The following is a 20,182-nucleotide window of genomic DNA, read 5'->3' on the forward strand; positions in this document are numbered from 1 at the left end:
GGGGGTGGTGCATGGGGAGAATGGAGGAACTTTGATTGGGCAAAGGGGAGGGAGGGATGGGGAGGGGACAGGGGACAGGAAAAATGGTGGAATGAGATGAACATCATTACTCTAGGTACATGTATGACTGCACATATGGGGCAACTCTACATCGTGTACAACCAGAGAAATTAAAAGTTGTTCTTCATTTGTATACAATGAATCTAAATACATTCTGCTATCATGTGTAAGTAATTTGAACAAAAAAAGAAGCATATCCTAAGTAAATAATCAAAGATGATTGAAGACATTTAGCCACAAGATGTTCATGTTTATAATACTGAAAAATTAGAAACAGTTCAATTGTTCAGATATAAGTATTAACTGAAAATATTATTTATAAGCCTTAAAATGATATTATAAAATAATATCTAAAGACAGGGAACATGTGTAATCTATTGTTATTAAGCTGACCAAAGCAAGCTATGGAACAGTATCTACTGCATGTAGCTTGGGATCTATAAAGTGCTCACATAGAACTAAATCACAATCAGTCCCCAGTGATTTCTGATGGCTTTTGTGTGTGTGAAAACCAGCAAAACACTGGGCAAAAGTGAAATGATTGTAACTAATCCTCAAATTCAGTCTCATAAAAATACTGCCCTTAGAGCCTTAGGCACTTTTTAAAGGGAGAACACTGTTGAGGATGCTGATCAGAGGGGTTACCCAATACTCAGGCCCTAGCAGCACCTGCCAGACATATTTAACCTGCCAGACATATTTATGAATGTATTAGGGGATTTCAGAAAAACAGAATTAATCTGGGGTGTATGTGTGTGATTTTCTTTTAAGGAACTGGTCATGCAATTGTGGGGTTTGCAAGTCTGAAATTGTTAGGGAAAATTGGCAGGATGGAGATCCAAGGAAGAGTTGATGCTGTAGTTCAAATTTAAAGATCATATGGAGAGAGCTGGGGTTGTGGTTCAGTAGTAGAGTGCTTGCCTCAAATGTGTGAGGCACTGGGTTCGATTCTCAGAACCACATATAAATAAATAATAAAAGTCCATCAACAACTAAAATGAATAAAATAAATAAAATTTTAAAAATATCATATGGGGGCAGAATTCCCTCTTCCCTAGGAGATCTCATTTTTTATTTTTTTCTTTTGAGCTACTCAACTGGCTGGATAAATCCCACCCATATTAGAGAGGGTAATCTCCTTTATTTAAAGCCTATTGATTACATGCTGATCAGATCTGAAAAACTCCTTCATAGTAACATTTACATTGGGCTTGAGCAAATATTGAGGCACTGTGGCTTAGCCAAGAAGACATATAAAATTAACCTTCACAATGAGGGTAAGTCATAAACAGACAATAACTGGATCCTCTACTGTCCATCCTGAATGTTCATAACTGTTTTATTGGGAATGAGCTAACTATCTGGCCCAGCTCCCAATGGCTTGGGTTCTGGTCTTTGCTGTGAGGATGCCCATCTGTCAGAGGCTGACTCCCTGTGGAGTTTCCACAAGACTGTACTTTTGTCCAGGACTTGGGCTCAGAGATTCTCAGAATATACAAAGAGAAACATTTTTATGATTTGGAGTGATTACAGGTGTCAACCCATGAACTTCCAGGGAAATGTTTCACTGGCCTTGAATCCTGCAGGAACCATCCTGTTCGATTGCCTTTCTTTAGGGTTTCCACATGGCAAAACACATTGGAATATAACCATTTCTGGATGAACTGGGAAGTAGAGGATGTCAGAAGACCTGCCTTAGGGAAAAGGGCAAGAAGTATATCTAAGCACTCAGGTCCAGGATCAGGATGGAGCCACCTCTGTGTTAAAAGGTCAGCACATGAGTTGACGCAAGTCAATTCGCCTGCCTCTTCCCATGGTGCAGTGGAGACCAGGCCATGGTTCCATCAACTTTTTCCCTCTCTTTTTCTGAGGTCTAAGTACAGAATGGATAAAGCTCAGTGTGAAATGTTAGGGAGGTGTGCTTGGGCTGGGGTGGAGCAGAAGAGGATAGATAGTCAAGGACTCGCCTCCATCTAAACCCACTGAGATCAAACTAACTTCAGGGTGAAAGAAAATACTATACTGCTCAGAGTATCAGAAAATTTAACAATAAACATTGATCTGCCATTTTTCTTTATGCTGGAGCTTCTAGTGGGGAACTTGTAAGGATCAGAAGCTGTGGAGAATTTTTAGGGCCTCTTTGGAAAGGGCCACTTAAAAGAACTCTTCTTCATGTATTATTTCTATAAGATAGTCTCACACAAAACCAAATCACATACTGCAAGCTAGACCCGTCCTGTAGCATATTAAGTTTTAAATGAGTGACATACAACAATAGCTTAAAAAAACATCACCTGGTAATTATAAAGTCTTGAACCATATTCTGCAATCATGGCATATAATTGACTGGATTTCTGATGAAACTCTGTTTGTTTAAGCCACTGATGGTTTAGAAGTCCTGTTACAGAAAAGACAATTCTGGTTAAAGAATTTATCTGTAAATATTTCACATGCATTAACAGTATTTTTTCTAAGCAGGAGGACATAGATAGATAAGGCAAATAGATACTCTATAAGGTCCTTGGGTAACAACATAGAAAATGGCAGAACAGGACATTCAAAGAATCAGTCATCCACAGAAACAATCAGAGCACAAAAAGACTAAAAGGATTAACTCTAGAATCCTGATCTACAGCAGATTTGAGATGGGAGAGGAAAAAAAAAAACAACCAGTGAACTTGAAGCTGGGACTATTGAAATTCTGTAGTCTAAGGAACAAAAAGATCAACACAGGCACTGTGGCAGTCCCTGAAGGAGGAATGTGAAAGGGACAGAAAGAATATGTAAAGGAATAATGGCTGAAAACTTTCCAAATTTTATGGAAAACATGATCTGCACATTCAAGAAGTTCATTAAACTCCAAGTAGACAAACTTCAAAGATATCCACATGACAACACTTTACACTCAGACTGTTAAAAGACAAAGACATAAAAAGAAACCTGAAAACGGCAAGAGAGAAATGCCTTCTCAGTAGGATTATCACTTGCTTTCTCTTTAGAAGTCATGGAGGACAGAAAGCAGTGAGATAATATTTAAAGTGCCAAAAATAAAAAATAATGACATGGGTGCCAAAACAATAGAAATTATATATCCAGCAAAACTATCCTTATAAATGAAAATAAAAATTTAAGACATTCCCAGAAAAAAATCTGAGAGCATCATTATCATTAGACCTATCCTATTAAAAAATGCTAAGGGGAGTCCTTCAGGCAGAAGTGAAAGGATGTTCAAAAGAGTAATTCAGTTCCATATAAAGAACTCAAGATTTTTCTGTAAAGGTAACAACATAGGAAGAACAGCATTATTGTATTTTCGGTTGGTAACTCCTTTTAAAATTTCCTACATGATTTAAAAGACAAATGTACAAAACATAATTATAAATCCATATTAATTCATACACAGTATATAAAGAAGCGCAGAGTTGTAGAGAAACAGAATTATTTTGATACTATTAAAACTTGTTGCTATCAACTCAAACTATATTGTTATGAACTGAGCATGTTCATTCATAACTCCCATGGTAAACACTAAGAAATTGTCTACTCATGTAATAGAAGATAAAACAGTATACCACAACAAATCAATTAAACACAGATAAAGGCAATAACAGAGGAAATGAGGAACAAAAAATAATATATAACATAGAAAAAAAATAAAAAGTGAGGCTCAGTGGTACATGTCTGTAATGCCAGTGACTTGGGAGGCCAAAGCAGAAGGATGGAAAATTGGAGGTCAGCCTTGGCAATTAGTGAGACCCTGTCTAAGAGGGGCCAAGGATATAACCCAGTGGTAGAGCACCCCTGGGTTTAATCACTATTACTTCCAAAATAAAAACTAAAATTAAAAATAAAATTTTAAAGAAGGCAGAAAAAAACTTTCTTTATTGGTAATTTAAATGTAAATTAATTAAACTCTCCAAGTAAAAAGTAGAGACTGTGAAAATGGACTTAAAAACACGATTCAACTGCTCATATGAGACTCATTTTAGAACCCAGTCTTAAAACAATTTGTTGAAAGAAATCAAAGAACTACATAAATAGAAAGGGAATCCATCAATCCATGTTCATGAGCTGGAAGATTTACTATGGTTAAGATGGCAATAATATCCAAAGCTATCAAAGCAATCCCATTGAAATCCTACCAATGTAATACTGGTATAAATAATAGATGTTCAGAAAAATTGGATAGAATTATGAATCCCAAAATAAATCTATACATCTATGGCCAAGTGAATTTTGGGCAAAGGTGCAAATACTATTCAAAGATTTCTATGAGGAAAGAATTATCTGTTTTAACAAATAATGCTGGGTTGACTGAATATTCACATGCAAAATAATGGGAGTTGGGCCGTTACCTTGCACCAAACACAAAAACAAACTCAAAAGAGATAAATTACCTAATATAAAGGCTAGAACTACAAGATTACTACTAAAACATATTAAATATTCAGATTTGGGATTTGGCAATTCTTCAACAAGACAGCAGCAAAATTATAAACTTTTGTGCCTCGAGGACATTATAAAAAAGTGAAAAGACAACTCACAGAATGAAAAAAATATATTTTCAAATTGTATGTCTAGGAAGGTTTTTAATATACAAAGAATATAAAGAACTCTTACTACTCAACAATGGAAGGACCAAAAAATTCAAAAATGAGCCAAAGATAATAGACAGGCCTTCAAGGACATTTAAAAATGGCCAACAAGCTCATGAGAAGATGCTTAACAATGAAACTGAAAACGCCATCAAAAACCTACTAATGGGGGCTGGGGATGTGGCTCAGCGGTAGCGCGCTCGCCTGGCATGCGTTCGGCCCGGGTTCGATCCTCAGCACCACATACCAACAAAGATGTGTCCGCCGAGAACTAAAAAAAAATATATTAAAAATTCTCTCTCTCTCTCTCTCTCTCTCTCTCTCTCTCTCTCTCTCTCTCCTCTCTCACTCTCTCTTTAAAAAAAAAAAAAAACCTACTAATGGGGGCTGGGTTGTGGCTCAGCCACAGAGTGATTGCCTCGCACGTGTGAGACACTGGATTTCTTCCCCAGTACCATATAAAAATAAATAAATAGACAAATTAAAGGTATCATCTATCTACAACTAAACAACTAAAAATAACAACAAAATAACCTACCAACAAAGAAAAGCTCAGGATCAAAAGGATTCTCAGCTGAGTTCTACCAGACCTTTTTTAATAATGTAAATTTTTTAAAATTTATATATGACAGCAGAATGCATTACGATTCTTATTACATATATAGACCACAATTTTTCATATCTCTGGTTGTATACATAGTATATTCACATCAATTCGTGTCTTCATACATGTACTTTGGATAGTAATGATCATCACATTTCTACCAGACCCTTGAAGAAGAACTAACACCAATTTTCCTCAAAATATTCTATGAAATAGAAAAGGAAGGAACCCTTCCAACTCATTCTATGAGCTAGTATCACCTTAATACCAAAACCAGACACAGACACACCAAGGAAAGAAAACTGCAGACCAATATCGCTGATAAACACAGATGCAAAAATTCTTAATAAAATACTGGCAAATTACATACAAAAGCATATTAAAAAGATAGTGCACTATGATCAAGTGGGGTTCATCCCAGGGATGCAAGTTTGGTTCAACATAAGGAAATCAATAAATGTAATTTATCATATCAATAGACTTAAAGATAAGAATCATATGATCATCACAATAGATGCAGAAAAAGCATCATTGTAAAAGCCATATATGCTAAACCCAGGCCAACAACATTCTAAATAAAGATAAAGAACACATTCCCTTTAAAAACTAGAACAAGACAGGGATGCCCTCTTTCGTCACTTCTATTCAACACAGTCATTAAAACTCTAGCCAGAGCAAATTATACAGAAGAAAGTAAAAGGATATGAAGAGGAAAAGAAGAGCTCAAACTATCCCTATTTGCTGATGACATGATTCTATGTTTAGAAGACCCAAAAACCTCCACTAGAAAACTTCCAGAAGTCATAAATGAATTCAGCAAACTGCTCATTGGGTATAGGGTGATTCCTTTGGGAGGGATGAAAATGTTTAGTGAGTACAAAGGCTAAATGTTCTCTGATATGTGGATACTAACACACAACAAGGAGGGGGGATGGAAGAAAAGTTCAGTGAATTAGACAAAGGGGAATGAAGGGAAGGGAGGGGAAATGGGAATAGGAAAGACAATTAAAGGAATTAGACATAACTTTCCTATGTTCATATGTGAATACATCACCAGTGCAACTCCACATCAGTAATAACCATAAAAATGAGATCCTAATTAGAATAAGTTATATTCCATGTATGCATAATATTGTCAAGATACACTCTACTGTCATGTATATCTAAAAAGAACAAATAAAAAAAGAAAAGATGTCTAGCATTAGTCATTAGGGAAATGCAAATCATAACCACAGTGAGATACCTTTGCATATCTACCAGGATGGATATCACGAAAAATACATGGAAAATAAAATGAGTTGGAGAGATGTGGAACAATCAGGCTCATCATATAATGCTGGTGGAAATTCATAGTGGTGCAGCCACTGTGAAAAACAGTCTGCCAGTTCTTTCTTGGCAACTCCACTGTTTCGTATGCACTCAAAATAATTGAAAGCAGATATTCAAACAAACACCACTATCCACAATAGCACCACTATCCACAATAACCAAAAGGTGGAAGTAGTCCAAGTGTCCATCAGTAGATAGAAGGATAAATAAAATGCAGTACATACATATAACAAAGTATTATTTAGATATGAAAATGAATGAAGGACTGACTGATACACCCTACAATATGCATGACCCTTCAAAATATTATGCTAAGCCAAAGAAACGAGACAAGAAAGGACACATGTTGTATGATTCCAAAAGAAGTAAGTGTGTAGAGACAGAATACAGATTGGTGACTACCAGGGTCTGAGTAGAGGGGAAATGGGAAGCAAACTGCTCATTGGGTACAGGGTAATTCCTTTGGGACGGATGAAAATGTTTAGTGAGTACAGAGAGAAAGTGATTACACAACATTGTGAGTGTACTAAATGCCTCTGAATTATTCATTCAAAAATAGTTAATTTGGCTAGGGTTGTAGCTCAGTGGTGTGATGGAGTGCTTGCCCGGCATGTGTGAGACACTGGGTTCGATCCTCAGCATCACATAAAAACAAATAAATGAAAATAAAAAATGTTTGGAGCATGGTATTCCCTTTAAAAAATAGTTAATTTTTTATTATGTAATTTCATCTCAGTACAGAACAAGAGTATCAGAATCCAACTTAATCCTACTGAAATCATTAATGCATCAGTAGGATCTAAAATGGATCTAGCACATTTGTTGGTAAATTAGCCAGCTTGAAATTAAGAAAATAAAAATAAACAGTTTGTATCCAAGATATATGTGTATCTTACAAGATGTTGCTACAGTTTGTATAAGTGTTCCCCAAAGGCCAAAGGGGATCCTGGACTAAGGCCTATGTTTTCTCTCTCTTTCACTTCCTGGACACCATGAGATCATCAGTTTCTTCTATCACATGCTCCCACCATGATGTTCTGCCTTGTCATCAGCCCAAAAGCAATGGGCAAACTGGTCATTGTCTGAAACTTTTGAAATTAATAAGCTTAAAACAAACCTTTCTTCTTTTAAGTTGATTATCTCAGATATATTGTCATGGTAATATAAAACTGACCAACACAGATGTCAGAGGAATATAAAATCTAATTTCTAGAGTGAGAAATATTCTGAACCTAAAAAGCTCTACTTCCCACACTGTGTGCACCTAACTCAGGCACTGAAGTGGAGCCAGAATAAAACAGGTTTATATCACTACATATGAGCCTGGGCCAGAGCTGTGAGGATATTTCATCCACAGGGATGACAAGACAGTGGTAGCAGCAACCAGAGGGGGAAGAAAAGATGAAGGTAACAGTTTCAAGGTTAACTGAGATGAAGAAAAAACAGCCAGGAAACAAAGCAAGTCAAGAAGTGTGCAGTTCTTACCAGAAACAAGAACATTCAAGACCTAGTGGAGATCCCCTGAGTTGGGAGGGGTGCTTTCAGTTCACTAAAGCTACAGATAGAGGATGCAGCCATGCTCACTTTGAGCTGATGTAGGGTCAGGCTAAGGCAGCAGTTCAGGTATACATATGCAACAACAACAAAAACAATAACAGCACACACAATACTGCTATATTATAAATAACATTTTGTGGAATTAACCAAATTGAAACCCTGGTTTCAGTAGGAATTCCATATCTTAAGTTGTCAACATATTCAAGAGAAACTTTCTAATGTCCAGGGGTTGTGATTTGTAATATTGGTCAGTCAAAAGCCAAAAACTGCATGTAAAACAGCAATATCTTTGGAACCATGTGATGACTAAGTCTTTGGCTGTCCAAACTGAGCCATTCAATTTTAGAAAATGTAAAATGTATTTGCACTATATATATTAAGGACTCTAAATTTTACAACTTCTGTTATTTTAAACTACAATTCTAAGAGAAAAAACTTTTTAAATTTTTCTATAAAGAAACATATTTCTTTTACAATGAGAGACAAAAAAAAATGCTTCCAAAATGTGCAGTTCCCTTACAGTGTTTTCTGTGGCACTTAATTACAAATACAAGCCATTCCTCTGAGATCTCTCTTACTGTACAGATATATCCTGTGAAACTGCTTTAAGGATCATTAGTTAAAACTTACCCACAAGAAGAAAAGTAAATATAAATATTGTACTTAAGATAATCTTCCATGATCGAGTTAACCTACAAAAAAAAGCCAGTAAAAAATAAAAGAGAAGAAGAAATTTACAGTGTAATCCATTACTATTAAGCTTTAACTTGGACTTTAGCCACTACTCCCAAGTAAACACGCTTGCTATTCACATTCATGCTTATTCTACATAGATTCTGTGAGTTAACTTAATCCCTAATCCATTATTCTTGAAATAGAGAGAAAATAATTTTCTTAAGGTATACACTTCCATACTTACATGGTCCTTATTCACACATATATAACTGTGGTCATATTATATGCCTATCTATATTCTTTAAATGCTGATGAGAAAAAAAAATGAAGACAGGTATCCTGAAAGTGTCAAGTATGGCTTTGATTTTGCAGGAATTAGGTATTAAACTTAAGTACAATGATAAAAATTATTTAATAAATGTTAAGTCATCATAAGCCTCTTTCCACTTTGCATTAAGATATAGAGAGCATGCACACAGAAGTACACAAATAATAATTGTATAGCACATCATTGTGTGAAGTAGAGCATCCTCAGTGCTGTGGACTCTAAATTGCACTCCTGCCCCCCTGCATACAGATGTTGAAGCACTTCCCCCACCGTGTGACTATATTTGAAGACAGAATCTGTAAATGTCATAGGGAATGTGCAGGATCTTTAGAGGCTAATTAAGGTTAAATGAGTTCATGGGAGTGAGCCCTAAATGGATAGGGCTGATGTCCTTAGAAGAAGGGGAAGAGGACGAGTCCAGAGCACTTTGTCTCTGTGCACACAAAAGAAGGGCCACACGAGGACATAAGCATGGTGGCTGTCTGCAAGGCAGGAAAGGAGTCCTCACCAGAGATTAAATCAACTGGAACCTTGATCTCTGCCTCCAAAACTCTAAGAAAATAAATGTCTTCTGTTTAACTCTTCCATCTATTTTAAAATCAGATGAATATACCCAGTCCATCAGAAAGCCCTCTCATATCTATGTCTTCTTCCTCTGAAGGTAACAGCTCTCTTGAGCTCTATCCCAACTAGGTGTGCTCAGTTTTGTCATGTACCTAGGTGGAACTCCGTGTGTATGTGCTCTGTCTGCCTTTCCTCAGCATATGCTTGTAAGTCATTACACTGTTGTGTGTGGTTGTGCTTCATTCATTCTCATGACTCTCTAGTCTCCCACCATGTGGATATAACCCTGGTGTCTATTCTAAAATCGATGGGCATTTGGGACTAGGACAATTATTTCACAAATATTCTTAAGCAATGCTACTATGGACATTCTCATACATGATTTGTTGATGAACACCTGTATGCATGTCATTTAGGTATATTCCCAAGAGAGGAATTGCTGGGTCATAGGATATGTGCATATTTAACTGCAGCAGATTTGCCAAACAGTTTTACAAAGCAGTTGTAGTCATAACCTTTTCACACTCAACTTTTTTTTTTTTTTTTTTTTTTTTGGTGGAGGTTAAGGAAAAAATGCAGGGCCTCATGCATGCTAGGCAAATGCTCTACCAATAAGTGACATCACCAACCCTCACACTCAACCTTTTAAAAAAGCACTAAAGGAAAAGGGGATTGCTTAAATAATTTGAGCTAGAACACAAGGCTGTAAGTTGGAAGCAACAGGGGAAGATCTGTGTCGCAATTTAGGAAAGACTGGTGACATGCTCCCAGAACATCAATTTTCTCAGCACTTTGGTTCACCTACTGGCTCTGAACTAGTCTCCATCAACTGAAAAGCACAATTCCCTGCCCAGGTCTACAAGGAATGTCTAAGAAGGTAACCTTAAAGTCTGGAAATGATGTGATTCATATTTAGATACCAGTATTTCCTTAAATTTTACTTAATTGTATTCAACTATCATTAAATAGATTACTTAATGTTTTTTGAGTTAGTTGATGAAATGTTGTACAAATTTACTCTTTACTGATCTGCTCTTGAGTTATAATGTCAGTTGAGCTTTGTAAACCTACAGCTTCAATACACAGGGAGACTTAGAATGAGTCACCCAGTTCCTTAACAGAAGTTCTATGTGCCTCACCTCCCCCAAAGTAGCTAAGAGAGTTTTCCTCACTCTTACTTCCAGAAAGTATGTTCTTGAAATCATTCAATCCTTTAATTATTACTGGTCATATAGGAAGTGGTAGAGCCCACTATCTAAAGAAAGGTATTCAAAGGTTAATTATGGTCTCTGCTGGAGGACTGGTTTGATTAAAATTATTATATTATAATATTTATCAAAGATTAATACAGCTTTTTTTTTAAGCCTGGCTGCCAGGCTCTGCTTTGCAAAAGTCCTTCTATGCCTTCACCTAGCCTGTGGGATTCTGCCATTTGAGCAAAGCATGCTTTATTATTGACTGATTTTAAAATGCTGTTTTTCTTGTACTTATAACTCTGTAGCAATTCTTACATTTTTTACACACAGTTTTGTTTCTATGCAAGTGCTTTATTGGTACTATTGGGATGGTTATTTCATTATTTTCAGTTTTCTTGTCCCATCAGGCAGCATAATTGGCCCATCCAAGTGGACAGGGCTTCCCTGCAAACTCTGTCCAGGCACTATGTAATGTTTACAAGGGAAACTCAGTTATTAGCTCAAAATGTGTATCCATTATCAAGCTGTTTAGTCAATTCTCATCTGAGAGTGTAACAAACGCCACTCTATAGCCAGCACTTTCTGTCCAGCATTGAGCTCTGTATACCACGGAGACTGGATAGTTAGGCCTTCAGTGAAAATTGAGTCATCTCTAAGGTTTAAATTACTGCTGCTGAGGTTCATTTTTTTAAAATATGGCTTCTCTTAAAGATTGACTAGCTTCACTTAGCATAATCTGCTCTAATGCCATCCATTTCCCTCCAAATTCTATGATTTTGTCATTTTTAAATGCAGAGTAATACTCCATTGTGTATAAATGCCACATTTTTTTAATCCATTCATCTATTGAAGGGCATCTAGGCTGATTCCACAATCTTGCTATCGTGAATTGTGCTGCTATGAACATCGATGTAGCAGTGTCCCTGTAGCATGCTCTTATTAGGTCTTTAGGGAATAGACCGAGAAGGGGAATAGCTGGGTCAAATGGTGGTTCCATTCCCAGCTTTCCAAGAAATCTCCATACTGCTTTCCAAATTGGCTGCACCAATTTGCAGTCCCACCAGCAATGAACAAGAGTGTCCTTTTCCCCACATCCTCTCCAGCACTTATTGTTGTTTGACTTCCTAATGGCTGCCAATCTTACTGGAGTGAGATGGTATCTTAGGGTAGTTTTGATTTGCATTTCTCTGACTGCTAGCGATGGTGAGCATTTTTTCATGTACTTATTGATTGATTGTATGTCCTCTTCTGAGAAGTGTCTGTTCAGGTCCTTGGCCCATTTATTGATTGGGTTACTTGTTGTCTTATTGTCTAATTTTTTGAGTTCTTTATATATTCTGGTTATTAGGGCTCTATCTGAAGTGTGTGGAGTAAAGATTTGTTCCCAGGATGTAGGCTCCCTGTTTATCTCTCTTATTGTTTCTTTTGCTGAGAAAAAACTTTGTAGTTTGAGTAAGTCCCGTTTGTTGATTCTAGTTGTTAACTCTTGCGCTATGGGTGTCCTATTGAGGAATTTGGAGCCTGCTCCCACAGTATGTAGATCATAACCAACTTTTTCTTCTATCAGATGCCGTGTCTCTGATTTAATATCAAGCTCCTTGATCCATTTTGAGTTAACTTTTGTGCAAGGCGAGAGATAGGGATTCAGATTCATTTTGATGCAAATGGATTTCCAGTTTTCCCAGCACCATTTGTTGAAGATGCTATCCTTCCTCCATTGCATGCTTTTAGCCCCTTTATCAAATATAAGATAGTTGTAGTTTTGTGGATTGGTTACTGTGTCCTCTATTCTATACCATTGGTCCACCCGCCTGTTTTGGTACCAGTACCATGCTGTTTTCGTTACTATTGCTCTGTAGTATAGTTTGAAGTCTGGTATCGCTATACCGCCTGATTCACACTTCCTGCTTAGTATTGTTTTTGCTATTCTGGGTCTTTTATTATTCCATATGAATTTCATGATTCTTTTATCTATTTCTACAAGAAATGCAGCTGGGATTTTGATTGGCATTGCATTGAACTAAAACAAATACCAAATGACTCCTCTGATATAAGGGGAGGAAACAAGGACAGGGTAGGGACGAAGAGCTTGAGACGAAGATTTTCATTAACAGGGTTGAGAGGTGGGAGGGAAAGGAAACGAGAAGGGGAATCGCATGGAAATGGAAGGCGATCCTCAGGGTTATACAAAATGACATATAAGAGGAAAGGAGGGGTAAGACAAGATAATTCAAATGGAAGAAGTGATTTACAGTAGAAGGGGTAGAGAGAGAAAAGGGGAGGGGAGGGGAGGGGAGGGGGGATAGTAGAGAATAATATAGACAGCAGAATACATCAGACACTAGAAAGGCAATATGTCAATCAATGGAAGGGTAACTGATGTGATGCAGCAATCTGTATACGGGATAAAATTGGGAGTTCATAACTCATTTGAATCAAACTGTGAAATATGATGTATGAGGAACTATGTAATGTTTTGAACGACCAACAATAAAAAAAAATAAATAAAAAATAAAATAAAATATGGCTTCTCTTTCATAGTCCTTGTCCCCAGACTTCTATAATTAATCTAAATACCACTGACATAGAAAGAAGAGAGCATGCCACAGGAAACATGGTGACTGATAGAAACTGGAAATGATTTTCTCTAAAAGGAAGTTACAACATCTGTTCAGTTATTTTCCAGGTAAACAGGACCCAAACTTCACACATGACATGTACAACATAAGCTCTTACAGAAACCATTCTGGAAGTTACATACCCATTTCCATCAGGGTTTTCATGCTCTGAAAGCAAAACATTAAAACTTGCACTGCTGCCAGGTTCTTCAGAATGACCTCGAAAAAACCGTGCACCCCTTCTCATTTTTGTTCTGCCATTCATCTTCCCCCACCAAGTAGCATAGAGCTCATGGAATGAAAGATACCATTTGTTGTCTCTTTCCTATTTTATGGAAAACATGAAGCTACCCATAATAGTTTTTGGTTTGTTTTTAGGTCTTCTTACTTCACAGGTATTTCTCCTTCAAGGGGGAAACTGTGAGTAAGCAAATTTTGAAAAGCCTGTGACTCTTCTATTGCATCATTCTCTGTGACACCTCATAAAGATAGACAGGCCACCACGCCCATCCAGGTGCTATATACACAGTCACCTCTCTGCTTTCCATTTTTTATTGTACCATATTTGAAATCCACTGAGAAACCTAAAGGTTCCCCCATGTACCTGCTATTTTGCTATAGCAAATCTGGATATTTTGCTATTTGCTTCAGTACTTAAAAATATAGAAGAAATACAATGGAAGACCCCCCCCCAAATATACCCCAGTCTCACATCTTTCCTTTTTTTCCCCACAGATAACTCCAACCTGAAAATTGATATACTCCTCTCTCATGTGTTTTGTGATATTTTACAACATAAATATATATCCACAAATCATAAAAATTTTTCATGTTGGACTTAAAATATATAATATGCTACTCTGTTTTTTTCAACATTATATATCTTGAGATATATTAGCCTAGGTTATTCCTTTTACCTGTTCTTTGTGTTTCATCACATATAAATCATAATTCATTTACACCTTTCCTACTAATCATTTACACTTAGGTTATAATGCTCAGTACATTGTTTTGTATATACCTAGGAATGGAATTGCTAGATGAAAAGATTAGTTAGCTTATTTGGGGTATATAATTCTAGAGTGATAGCTATTTTACTCTCAGTAGTTAATGGCATCTTAATCTGTTTTACAGTGAATTTTTTGGAGTGATGTCAACAAGATGACAGAAGAGGGCCCCTGCTTGTATCTCCCCATAGCAACAATAATTTGGTAGATATTGTGGGGGAAAGGTTTATATGGGAGCTCTGAGATCCAAGTGGGAAGCTGTGAAATCCCAATGGAACCTTAGACTGAGGAGGGTTATTCTGAAAAGGCAGACCCATGCACAGGTGGCAAGATCATGGAACATGGCCCCAGTTAAAGACCTAGAAACAGCCCTTCCTCCCTTGGTTTGGATATAGCCTCTTGGTCTACTACCTGGGAAGAGTCACACCCACCCATGCCTAGAATCATAGACCTGCTGACTCCAGTCCTACAAGTAGACATCAAAGTAGCTTATGACCCACTTATAGCACCTCCCATAGTTCTGCCCACACAAGAACAATGCAGTAGACACACCTACCTACATGCCTGACATAGGCATGGCAGTCATTCAAATACAGATCCTGAAGTATCTATGCAACCCAGCTCTAGACCCCCTCAGCCATGATCTGGGAGTCATTCAGGTTGCCCAGACAACCAGAAAGAGACATGCTCACTCATGTCCCCAGGGGCAGGCCACTGAGTTTATTCCCATAGAATATACTAACAAAGGTATGCAACTGTGCTCCAGTCTATCTCAGCTGAGTTTTGAGGGTAGTTATGTCCACCTAATAATTCAATGGGAGATGAACTCATCTGTACATCCAAAGGCTGAGCTGCTGATATTGGCTCCAGCTGTAAACCCTGAAGCAGTTCTGTGACTTGCTTCCAGCCCAGTCAGGCATGACTTAGGGACAGTTATGCTTGTTCAGGAACCTGTTCAGTGAGCCAGCATAATCCCTCCCAGGCACTCAGCAGGAGTCACATCTGCCCAAGAACCTGGTAACAGACCTGAATCTGCAGATACAATTGTGGTCCTGATGTGGACCCTGGTCCCAGTAAAATCCCTATTTAACAATGTCCTAGAAGCATTCATATTCACCCAGGAACCAGGTACCCACACCACTCATAACAGGTATGACAAGTGAAGACTTGGGAGTAGACATGTTATTTGATTGCAACCTGCTTGGCCATAATACTGGATGCATTCCCATTAGCTGAGGGTCTGACAGAATAAGGTCTTTACCTACTGAAACCATTCTGTAAAAACTGGAAAAGCTGTTTGCTGTCTTAATGATGCAGACACCTCTGAAAGGATGATAAAGACGTAGGCAAGCATAACATCATCAGAGGAGATTAATAAACTCCAATAACTGACTCTAAAAAATTGAGATATAAATGAAGATGGAGAATTCAAAATAATCATTTTAAAGAAGCTCAATGAGATGAAAGATAACACAGATAACTAAACAAAATTAAGAAAATAATGCATGAGCAAAAGAAGAAACTTGATAAAGTAACATATACAAAAAAATATACAACTAATCAGAAACACTTGAGCAAAAGAATACCATGACATACTGAAAAGTTCCACAGAGAATTGCAACAGCAGACTCAATCATGTGGAAAAAGAATCAGTAAACTCAAAAATAGGTCACTTGATGTTAGTTAGAAGGGGAAAAAGGAAAGAAAAAGAGTGAAGAAAGGGAGAAGTAGGACCTGTAATATGCCATAAAATGAATGAATATTTGCATTATGGGAATACCAAAGTAGAAGAGAGTGACAAAAATATAGAAAGATTATTTAAAGAAATAATTGTAGGAAATTCCCCAAATTTTGGCAGTGATATAAACAGATTCATGAAGCTTAAAAGTTGCTAAGTAAGATAAATTCAAAGAAGCTTACCTAGACACACATTATAATTGAATTGTCGAAAGTTAAAACAAAAATAGAATTTTGAAGTAGCAAGAGAAAAGTGACTTGTCACATTCAATGGCCATCATAAGATTATTCACAGTGGTGACCTAAAGAAGAAAGAAAACTGTCACCCAGGAATTTTTATTTGGCAAAGCTTTCATTCAGAAATAAATGAGATAAAGACATTTCAGACAAATAGGAGCTGAGAATGTCTTCACTGCTTGTGATGCTGTGTAAGGCTTGCCTTGCAAGAAATGCAAAAGGAAATATTCAAACTAAGATAAAAGGTAAGTAACAAAATAAAAATATAAAACTGGTAAAAGTAAATACATAGTCAAATTCAGAATTCAGCAGCAATGAAAAGACAGTGGGAAAATCACTATTAACTCTATTATAAAAGTTAAAAGATAGATAAAAAACAAATATAGCTATGATAACTTGTTAATGAATACACAATATTAAAAGGTATAAAGTATAATATTAACAGCATAAAAAAGATGTGAAGAGGACAAGTAAAAGTGGAGCTTCTGGGATGGGGATATAGCTCAGTTGGTAGACTGCTTGCCTGGCATGCACAATTCCCTGGATTCAATTGCCAGCATCACAAAAAAAAAAAAAAAAAAAAAAAAAAAAATGGAGCTTTTGTTTGTGGTTGAAGTTATCAGCTTAAGATAGACCATTAAAACTATAGTATGTTTTATGTAGACATCATGGTAATCACACACAAAATTAAAAAAATAATGAATGAGCAAAAGAAGAATTCTTCAATAGGATAAGAAATAAGAAAAACTGTATAGATATGTAAAAGGTAATGAAGAAGGAACTTTAGCACACCATTACAAAAAAAATCAACAAATAAAAAAGCAAGACCAATGAGAAGACAGGAACAAAGAAACAAATCAACAATGGCAATTATAAGTCCTTAAATCTTAATAACTGATATAAATACAAATCGATTAAAATCTCCAAAATACAGAATGGTTTAATTGGGAAAAATATATTACAAGGTCCAACTTAATGCTGTCTATGAGAAACTCTAACTTTTATAGAATTAAAGAAAAAGAATAAAAAAAAGATATTTCATGGAAATGGTAACTCAAAGAGCAGGTATTAATGCACATCTCATAGAAAAAAAAAACAGACTTTCAGTCAAAAATCAGCCACTAGTGAAAAATAAAGTCACTGTATAAAGGCATGCATACTTCAATTGGATATAACAGATGTAAATATATACGCACATAATGTCAGAAAAATATAAATATATAAAGCAAATATTAATAGATTTGAAAAGACAAATAACAATGCAATAATATTAGGAAACTTCAAAACTATGCTTTCAGCAACAGATTATTTAGAGAAAATATCCATAAGGAAATGGAGGACTTGAATAACACTATGGATCAAACAGACATATAGAGACATAAACACTCCATCCAATAGTAGCAGAATACACAATCTTGAGAAGTCCTCTCGAGTTTTTAAGAAAATTCCTTGATAGAGCAGTCTTCAGGACAAGTGATATGCCAGGCCAAAAAACAAACTGTAACAAATTTAAAATTGAAATCATATCAAGTTATTTTTCTGAACACAATGGTATGAAATAGAAATTAACAACAAGAGATAACTATATTTATGTGGGTTTGTCTCTGTGTTTTCTATTCTGTACCATTGGTCTACATATCTATTTTGTTGTCAATACTATGCTGTTTTGTTACTATAGCTTTGTATAGTTTAAGGTCTGGTATTGTGAAATTAAAAATCTTCTCAGCAAAAGAAACAATCAATGAGGTGAAGAAATTTATAGAATCAGAATGGAATGCCAGTTTCCAGCAAAGGAGCAATGTGGGAATAAAATTGGATAAAACTGAGCATGAAGTGAGACTATATTTGAGGGTGTGTATGTTAGATCCTTCTAAATCCTGAGGGATATTATGTGATAGAAAGACATATGAAAAAGTTTAGGAAATAAAGACACAGAGATTTTTTTTTTACTATAAATGGATTATCCTTGTTTCATGTTTTCTTCTGGTTGGCATCATTACCTAGATTCTTATTTGCCTGGCATCAACAAATACCTATAGTTTCAATAACACTCCAAAGGTCAAAGCTTTCTTCTTCAGTCTATGATTTCAGCTAGAATAGAAGTGTGTCAGGTTGGATAAATGCTGCACTCTCTTATTAACCGAAGTGAGAAACAGATACTCTATAGTCATGTCAGTTCCAGTTACTAAAATCAGTTATTTTTAAAAATAAGCTCTCTTGTCTGTATAACCCTTATCCAGATAATGTTTGATTTACAGAAATGGAAGCACTTGTTATGCTTGGTGATAACTTGAGTGCCTCTCTATGCAGTGGAATAAACTTATCATTGCAGTAGGAAGTCTTTTTTTAAATCTTGTATTACTAATTTCATTTTAATTATTTCTTGTTTTTTATTGATTTTTTTTCAAGTACATGACAGAATAATATATTTTGAAATATATAAACATGAATATAACTTATTCTAACTAGGATTCAACTCTTATGGTTGAGAACATGATATGGAGTTACACTGGTGGTGTATTCATAAATAAATATAGGAAAGTTATGTCCAATTCATTCTAGTCTTTCCTATTCCCATCCCCTCTCCCTTCCCTTCATTCCCCTATGTCTAATCCAATGAATACGAAGTCTTGATTACCTACATGAGGGAGTCAGCTGAAGCTCCCTAGAATTCATTACAATATTATATTACAATATTATATCAGATTAATATTGTAATTAATGTGCAATATTAATATTGTACACAATGTTAATTAATATTGTTATATAATAATATATAATTCTTATACAATAATGATATTAATAATTAATATTAATATTGTACATTCATTACAATATGATCATTACAATATTATTAATTACTACATCATTAATTATTCTATTATTACATATATAGTAATATATATTAGGTCAGAGTTAGGATTAATTCCTTCCACAAAAATTATCTTCTATTTACCCAGTTCCTATATTACTGCCTTCTACTAGATTTATAAAGGCTACACTTGAGTAACAGAAGCAGTACTTTGTTTTGTTCAAGTGTTTCAATAATCACCATTATAAAATGCTTTGATTTAAAAAAAATTCAAGGGCTGGGGATATAGCTCAGTTGGTAGAGTGTTTGCCTAGCATGCACAAGACCCTGGGTTCAATCCCCAGCACCAAAAGAAAAAAAATATTCAATAAGAGAAAATCAAGTCTACTTACAGTTGCCTCAGCTGTGGTAACCTTTCTATGAAGGTTCTAATAGTATATCCTTAACTTTCCCAAGGGGTTAACCCTGGGAAATTACCCCACCATCTGGCCCAGGTGGGCATGAAGCTTTCTGACTAAGTGTCTCCTCCCTACCTCTGCCAAAGCTATTGTTGCCCACTGACTTCATCAAGCACTTGCCAGATAATTCCCATTCTTGTGAAACATAATTCCTAATATAATTATTGGGGTTTTTGTGAACCTTAATCCAGCAAAGGTTCACTATTAAAGTCAAGGGTTTGAAACTGTAAACACTATACTGTAGAAATATAGTTAAGAACTTTTTTAAAAAGTTCCCCAAAAATGAAGGTATAAGGAAGAACATTTACATGATAATTTTACCACTAATATGCAACTGGCAGACATGTCTATTTGCTGAGTTTTACCAAGTATGCATTTCTCTCTCTCTCTCTCTGACGCACTAAA

General features: G+C 35.9%; 1 protein-coding gene across 1 annotated transcript in view; it reads right to left on the reverse strand.

The window, feature by feature from the left end:
* Sun3 (Sad1 and UNC84 domain containing 3) overlaps positions 1-13,791 on the reverse strand; it is a 34,209-nt gene extending 20,418 nt beyond the window's left edge. The window contains exons 1-3 of the mRNA XM_026411620.2: positions 13,670-13,791; positions 8,776-8,837; positions 2,355-2,458 (exon numbers count right to left, since the gene is read on the reverse strand). Of these exons, the coding sequence (XP_026267405.2) occupies positions 2,355-2,458; positions 8,776-8,837; positions 13,670-13,791 (288 nt within the window). The remainder of the gene's footprint in view (positions 1-2,354; positions 2,459-8,775; positions 8,838-13,669) is intronic.
* Between the last annotated feature and the right edge of the window lie 6,391 nt (positions 13,792-20,182).

Source organism: Urocitellus parryii, chromosome 3 (genome assembly GCF_045843805.1).
Source record: "Urocitellus parryii isolate mUroPar1 chromosome 3, mUroPar1.hap1, whole genome shotgun sequence".
Taxonomy (NCBI): domain Eukaryota; kingdom Metazoa; phylum Chordata; class Mammalia; order Rodentia; family Sciuridae; genus Urocitellus; species Urocitellus parryii.